Raw genomic sequence first — 8,032 nt, 5'->3', positions numbered from 1 at the left:
GACCCTGGGATTATGACCTGAGCCGAAGGCAGACACTTAGCCAAAGGAGGCACCCCGAGCATGCAACTCTTAATCTCAGGGTCATGAGTTCAAGGCCCATGTTGGCATGGTACCTACATTAAAAAACAAAAACAAACAAACAAAAAACCATAGTAGAATGGATAAAGAAAATGTGCTATAGTCACATCTACATATACAGCAATGAAAATGAAAAAGTACCCATGAAAACATGTCTAACAATGTTACTCCGAAGAAACTAGGCACAAAATTATTCAATTTATATGAAATTCAAACCACAAGCAAAACTAAATGGTGAAGTTTAAGGATGCATGTTTAGGCAGCAAACCTAATAAGAAAGGTAAGGGAGAGATTACCAAGGAAGTTAGATTTGTGATTAGGTATCAGGGTAGGGAAAGTGGGTAGGTACTGATTGGGAGTTGACACACTTCTGGAGTTTTGGCAATGTTCTATTTCTTGACCATGATGGTCATTTCATGAATATTTCCTTTGTGATAAATCAGGGAGTTGTACATTTTGGTTTTGTGTGCTTTAAAAATAAGTAATATTTTGTTTCTACACCCAACCCTCTTCAGTTTTTGAACACACCTAGTTTCACTTCTAGGGACTTTTCACTTGCTTTGCCTTCTGCTTGGAAAGCTCTTCCTCCACATCTTCCAAGGACTGGTTTGGTCTGCTTTTACTATTGAGATTTGACTTCAAATGTCCCTTATTCAGTGAGATCTGGCAGCTCTGTCTCTTCTGCCCCTGGCCTCCAGCCTCCAACCCCATTCTCCAGCATTTCCAGCTTGCTTTCACAGCTGTATTGTTAAATGAAATTCTATTTTTATTGTTGTGGTGGTTTACTTGTTAGTGTTTGGTACCCATTTCTAGAGTAAGTTCTATTACGTGCAGGGGGCTTGTCTGGCTTGTTCACAACTGTAATCCTAGTGCTTACTTTAGTAGCTAGCCAGAGTAAACTAAGCTGCTACTGAATGAATAAATCCTCCATTCCCAGCATGTGGTACATGCCTGGCTCATGGTAAGTGTCTACAATACTTAAACTCTCATTTGTAGAATTAATGCCATATGTGGTCCCTTAGCTCTCTCTGCATAGATTATAAACTTCTAGAGGTGTTTTCCTAGGGAATGAACAGTTAAATATTACATGTGTGAAAATGAAAAAAAAAAAATTCAAAATGGAGTCAAGAAGCAATGAAGGGTGTTCAGTAAGCACCAGTCCTGGAAGCTTACTTTATATACCCCAGCAGGAAGATTTTTCTCCTTGCTGGTAACAACCCAGCCAATGAGAAGCCACCACAACCCTGAACTCTGGCTCTCCTCCAATGAATTGTCACAACCTCTCCCAACTTCCTCCTTTGCTCTATAAAAGGACACTTTCCCCCTTTTTTCTTTGGGCTTGCCTGTGGATCAGTATACTCTGCATGTCTTTAACTACAGTTCCTCTGTTTATAAGCAAGTCTGGTAACATTACTGGCAGTTCTATTTTTAAGGTTAACACTCTTTTAAGGTTATTTTTAAAGAATTTACTAAAAAGATTTTATTAATGTCACTTTGGGGCAAGACAAGTGTCACCACCACAACCTCAGAAGACATAATGGGAGACAAACACCACAGCCCCGAGCGAGCCAGCTGCTAGAACCCACGCAGACACGTCACGGCTGCCGGACATCTTCCCCTGCACGTCTTCCGCATCCGGCCACGCACGAACCCCTGGAGACACGAGGCTTTGCTTCGCCCCGCCCTCAGCTGCGCACGCCAGACTCCATCCTCCAATCCCAGGACGCGCTGCAGTCTTGCGCCTGCGCACAGGAGAGAGGCGAGCGCCGCGTGGACGCCGGCCGCAGTCCGCGCCTGCGCATTGGCTTCTCCTCAGTGATTGGCTCCCGCCGTTCGCCACGGTTCAGTTTTCACTTTCTCTTTCCCCACCCCCCCCAACCTCTCCTTTTCCCGAGGCCAGAGGTTTTACTTCCGGTTTCCTGCCGCCGTACCTCAGGTAATCGACATGTTCTCTCAGGCCGGGGCGCGTCTCGCGGAGCGTTCCTTCCTATGACCCTGCGGGAGAAGAACGACTTTTGGCTTACGAGCGCGGTGGTGCCTGCGGGCTGGGAGCCTGGGCGCCAGGCCCGCGTGCCCAGGGCCGGCGTCTCGGGGCCGCCGGGCACTGCCCGGGCCGCGCTGCGGGCGCTGCCGGCACCAGGGCGGAGAGGAAGCCCAGGCTGCGACGTGGAGGGTCCTGCGCGTCCCTGAAGAGTCGGTGCAGACAGTGCCGAGGGCTCCCGCTGGAGACCCCGGGAGCGAAGAGTCGCGAAGGCGCCTCGAGGGCTCCCTGGTCGGGGAGAGGGCAGAGCGCGGCGGGTGACTACTAGGGTCCGGACGTACCTGTCACGTTTGGCCGCGGGGACTGAGAGAGAGGAAGTGCATGTGGGGAGAAGCGGACGCCCCTAAGCATGGGGAAGAAATTGAACAGTAACCTCAAGTCCTCGGGGGCGGCGGCCGCCCGGGAGACAGGTAAACCTTCCCGCGGTGGGCGCTTCTGTTTGTGCACCTGGAGGGAGGAAAGGAGCAGCCCCCGCCTCCAAGGCTGAGTGCGCGGCGTAGCTGCTTGGGCTTTTGTCGTTGTCTGCTGGGGTCTTCGCTGCTGTCATGCACAAAATTGTTTAAATTCGGAAGGACACTGCATGCTTTCCTTGGATGTTGCGTGACTAACGGTCTCTTGCCTGTTTGCTCTGCTCTCGGGGTGAAGGGGCGGGAGGGGGGCGGTGGTTTTCAGAATTGTTTTTGCTGTGCTGCTGTTTGGATGAGTCGACCTGTTATAACCTGTGGCCATTCTCAACATGGCTAACGCTTCCACCCTGACTTGATTCTGCGACGTCGGTATTTGACACGTTCGTATAGAGCTTCGGAACCCATCCTTGCCCTTTGAGGCAGGACGTCCAGAACTGTTGAAGCACTGCCTTTGAGTTGCTTGTCAGAGGACAGCTTCATCCTCATACAAGCCACAATACTTACTTCAAGCTTTGCTCATTTGCTCTGGCCTAGCTGTTAAACAGTTTGTAAAGGCTTCTGTATGAAGTCTGCATCTCAAGTCTCTGTGTCGTGAATCCACGGCAGTGCATGACCTTTTCTCTTTTAAAGTAGTTCTGGAAGGAAAGGGTCTTTCCCTAGGGAGGGTCATGTAGCAGAAAGCTCAAGTAGTGCCCAAGGAATGCCGTAGTTAAGTTGGTCCATGCAGCCCAGCAGTTTATCCGAAGGTGGCACCAAGCAGCAGGTTGTAGGGGAACATGGCAGGTTAACCTCAAAACTTGAGGAAGACACTTGGAAAATCCTCTAGTTTCATTTAGTACTTGCCTATTTGAAATCCAAAAATGTAAATACACCTGTCTTACCTTTGTTTTCCCTGTAAGGTAGTTAGAAATGGTAGGGTTTATGAACGGATATTTTTTGTAAACTTAAGTGTTGAGCGAGTATTTGATGTTATTCTAACATTAGTGATCAAAGGGCCCATGGTGTTTTCCTGAAGAAGCTCTTTTAGAAGGGAAAAAGGGTGTGTATGTAAATTTATAGGATCTGAGATTGGTAAGCCTACTCAGGAGATTTATAACAAAACAGATACTCTTTTACAGTGTAAGAATATTTTCTGTTGAAAAACTGTCTTCCAGAACTGGAGAGCACTATGCAGTATGTTCAGCACACCAGTAAATAACCCAGACGAGAGAGAAGTAAAAAGTGACAGAGTGTACATAATTCTTTTAGGAAAGACCAAGAACAGTGTTTAAAATGTGGGGTTTTCAGGACATTGACCCAAAGATAACCAGTTCTCTTTAAAAAGAACTGTATTATAAGCATCTCCTGTACTCTATAGTTGCTTAAATGAATTAAAATCCCCAGAGTGCCTAAAAACTTGCCTGAGACATAGTGTTTAACAAATGTAGTATGATATCTGCTTAGAATGATTAAGTAGGTATGGTATCTTTATCAAATGAGTCTTTCATTTTTGCTGGATATTTATTTTCAAGTTTTCCTCTATAACAATGATAGTATTTCTGCAGAGTTGATTCCCCATGGGAATGCTGGATAATAATGCTGTGAAATTGTCCTCAAATATCATACCCTTTAATATATTAAAGTCCACTCTCAGAAGGTATGCTTTATCTGCCTGCTAGCCAGCACTGGATGATAACAGTATTTCTTTAACATAATTTTTCTAATAACTGAAAGTAATTTCTCATTTTAATTTTATCCTCTGGGTGATAAAAAAAGAAACATCTTGGCTGGGTCATATCCCTCGCTTTTTTTTTTTTTTTTTAATTGGGTTCTGAACTCTTCTTTGACCCATTTACCTATTACCACACCGTTTTAATTATTGTACCTTTATAATATATCTTATTACTTTATTTTGAAAAAAAGCTTTGAGCATTTTTTGCATTTTTCTTCCAGATGATGTTTAGAACCATCTTTCCAAGTTCTATAGAAAATCATGTTGGGATATTGTTTGTGATTGCATTGAATTTATAGATTAATTTGAGAAGAGACATTCTTTTGAGTTTTTCCTTCTAGGATAGTAGGTATGTCCCTTTGTTTCTTCTATTAAAGTTTTTGTTGTGAAGTATACCATTTATATGTACTGTTGTTGTTGTTGTTGTTTTAAGTGTATCTGTGTACCTGGCTTAAAAGGACATCTAAGTACCTTAGAAGCTTTATTGTGTCCTCTCCCCAGAAGCAATGTATTGCTGCCACCATCACCATGGTCATCCTGAATTTTGTGTTAATTATTCCCTTACCTTTCTGTACAGTTTTATCACATACATATATTTTTTAATTAACCTGTTTGTTTACTTTCACCTGTTTTTGAGCTTTATCTGTGAATTACTTAAACATTATGTTTCTGAGATTCATCATTGGTGAAGCATGTGCCTGTAGTTCAGCAATTCAGAAACTTTGGTCTCATGACTCCCTTTATGATTTTAAAAACTATTGAGGACCCTAAAGATCTTTCGTTTATGGGGATTATGTCATTAGATACTAAAACTGATTCATCTTAAATATGGTAGGTATGGCATTTATTGGTGTATTTATTGGTACCTCTAAAAAATAATGAACGTGTTACATCTTAATATAAATAACATTTTAATGAAAAAACTTTTCCAAAAAAATTAGTGACAAGGGGCATTGTTTTTACATTTTCACAAATATCTTTAATGACTCACTTTCATGTCTGCTTCTGTAGTGTGTTGCAATATGTTGTTTGGGTTGAAAGTATATGAAGAAAATCCAGACTCATCTGTGTATTTAGAAAGGGGAGGAATGTTTTTATAAACTTTTAAGATAGGTTTTGATGAATATCAAAGAAAAATAAAACTAACAGTTTCTTTAAAGGTTAACTGCAGTGTAAAATTTGAAGCCGTGTCAGTGAACTTCTCAAATTCTGTGACGTGAAAACCCATTGGTCTATCTTGCATTTTGAAGGGATCTTTCATCCACACATTGGTCATGCAGTAGATATTAGTTCTCTGAGTTCTGTAGATCTCTCAGATGATGACACATTTCAGTATAGATAAAAACCCACCTAAGCACCATCGCCACTTTGGGAACCACTGTTATAATTCATTCATTTTCATTGAAGTATAATGGTCTACTCTAAGAATATATTATAATTGGATTATATAATTAGCTGTTTTATTCTTTATGAACATCCTGGTTATTTCCAACATGGGGCTGTTACAATTAGTGCTGCCAAAATGTTCTTGTTCATCCTCAAGTGCATATATATGATACTCTTGCTTGGGCATATTAGTAGTAGAATTGCTGGACCCATTGGGAGGATATGTGCATGTTCAATTTCATTAGATAATGTATAACTTTTTCCAGATGGTAGTTGTGATTTATACACCACTAATTTTGAATGAAACCTCTCATTGCTTCACATTCTCTCCATGTGTGGCATTGTTCAGCTTTTTACTTTTTGCTGGTCTGGTGGAAATGAAATATTATTGTGGCTTTCAACTGCATTTCTGTGATTACATAAAAGAAGTAGAACGTTTGTTTTCTTCTGTGTAATGTTTAGTCATGTTTTTGCCACTTTTTCTATTGGGTACTTGTTTTATTTATATGTATGAATTTTTAAAAAAAATGTTATATGTACAAGTTGAACTCTTCCTGTCGCTTAAAAAAATTACTAGAATAATTTATTTAAACAACTAAAAAATCTGTAAAGACCATACAAAGAAAAATCTTTTCTTTCCTATATGTATCCAACTCATTCCCCAGTGTTTGTTTTTATATTCCTCTTAATCTGATTTGTGCTATGCTACGTTTTTTTCCTCCATTTACAGTATATCCAGGAAATCAGTATATACATACATATACATACATACAAATACAAATCAATATAAAGGTAGCATGCTTATTCTACAGCATAGGAAAACAATTTCTCATTGTGTGGCTGTACCAGTTTATTTAACTAGTCTGTAGTAGATAATTAGTTTCTGGTCTTTTGCTGTTAAAAATAATGGTGCTTGGAGTAATTATGTAGAGTTGTCATTTTGTATGTGAGCAGGTATTTCTAGTACTGTTAATTCCAGAACTCTGATTACTGGGTTAAAGGTTAAATGCCTTTGAAATTTTGAGAAATATTGCCAAACTGCTTTTTCTTAGGATTTTGCATGGTTACTTGCAATATACTGCAGTGACTGTTTTCCTAAAGCCCCCCTCACAGGATGCATTGCTCAACTTGTGTGCTTTGGTAGTTTGATAAATCAGTTTACAGATAATTATGACTGAGTTTGAGCATCTTTTCCTATGTTTAGAGGCCTTTTTTTTCTCCCTTTGTACTGTTCATATCCCTTGTCCATTTCTGTTCTTTATTGGGTTATTGGACTGTAGGACTCTTTTTTTTTTAAAGATTTTATTTATTTATTTGTCAGAGAGAGAGAACAAGCAGGGGGAACAGCAGGCAGAGGGAGAAGCAGACTCTCTGCTGAGCAAGGAGCCTGATTCGGGACGCTGGGATTATGACCTGAGCCGAAGGCAGATGTTTAACCCACTGAGAAACCCCGGTGTTCCTGGACTATAGGACTTCTTTACATACTCTTGGTACTCATCTTTAGATAGTTAAATGGGTTGCAAATACCTTTTCTCTCTCTCCATGGTGCTTTTTGATGAACAGAAGTTGTTTAAAGATTTTTCATTTCTTGTCTAAAAATTTGGAATTGTTAATTATGGGTAGTTTGGAGTATAGATATAATTTAACTTTATTCTCATGTAGATAACCAGTTGTGGTAGAATTTACCATTGAATCCACTTAGGTCTGAAGTTTTTTTGGTGGCAAATTTTTGACTAGTGATTTAATTTTTTTTAGTGGTTACATGATTTAATCAAGATTTGAAAAAAATTGTCAGTATTGCTTAGATTTTTCTAGGTCTCTGTTTTGTCTGAATTTTTAATATTTGTGGTTGCTAACAGTGCCCTCTTGCTATCTTTAATGTGTGAAGCATGTGTAATTGTCTTTTTTTCAGTTTTGGTATTGAATATTTCTCCCTTCTGTACTGTTAATTCATCTTGCTTATAGTTCATCAGTTATGCTTTGTGATTTTCTCTTTAATACATTTCTTTTTGTGTTTTTTAAATTCATTTATTTTGAAATAGCTGTAGACTCATGCACTTGTATGGTTTAGATGTCTCTTAAAGAGCATCTGTTGGAATTTTTTAATGCAGTTTTAAAGCATTTCAGCTGGGACATTTAGCCTGTTCACACGCACTGTAATTACTCTTATTTTGTGCTTTCTATTTGCCCTGGCTATCTTATATTTCTTTCCGCTCCTGTTATATTTTATTACTTTTTGTTTTTTTAATTTTTTTTAAAGATTTTGTTTATTTATCAGAGAGAGCACGAGCGCACAAACAGAGGGAGCGGCAGGCAGGGGGGAAGGAGGCTCCCTGCTGAGCAAGGAGCCTGATGCGGGATTCCATCCCAAGCCCCTGGGATCATGACCTGAGCCGAAAGCAGACGCTT

At 40.3% G+C, this 8,032-nt stretch overlaps 1 protein-coding gene across 11 annotated transcripts in view; it reads left to right on the top strand.

Moving 5' to 3' along the window:
• The first annotated feature begins 1,966 nt into the window (after positions 1-1,966).
• The window catches only part of TASOR2 (transcription activation suppressor family member 2), a 72,508-nt gene continuing 66,442 nt past the window's right edge, over positions 1,967-8,032 (top strand). For 4 of the 11 annotated variants that reach the window (XM_064592107.1, XM_064592108.1, XM_064592104.1 and 1 more), the window contains exon 1: positions 1,967-2,529. In XM_064592107.1, coding sequence (XP_064448177.1) covers positions 2,469-2,529 — 61 coding nt within the window. In that variant the 5' untranslated portion in view covers positions 1,967-2,468. Of the gene's footprint in view, positions 2,530-4,458; positions 4,587-8,032 lie in introns of all 11 variants that reach the window. The other 7 variants (XM_064592110.1, XM_064592109.1, XM_054507380.2 and 4 more) reach the window with 5 other exon arrangements.

Source organism: Mirounga angustirostris, unplaced genomic scaffold (assembly GCF_029215605.1).
Source record: "Mirounga angustirostris isolate CCGP_5_RB_7025 unplaced genomic scaffold, mMirAng1.0.hap1 SCAF_5, whole genome shotgun sequence".
NCBI classification, from domain to species: Eukaryota; Metazoa; Chordata; class Mammalia; order Carnivora; family Phocidae; genus Mirounga; species Mirounga angustirostris.
Note: the sequence above shows the minus strand (reverse complement) of the source record. Positions and strands in the feature narration are given on the sequence as shown.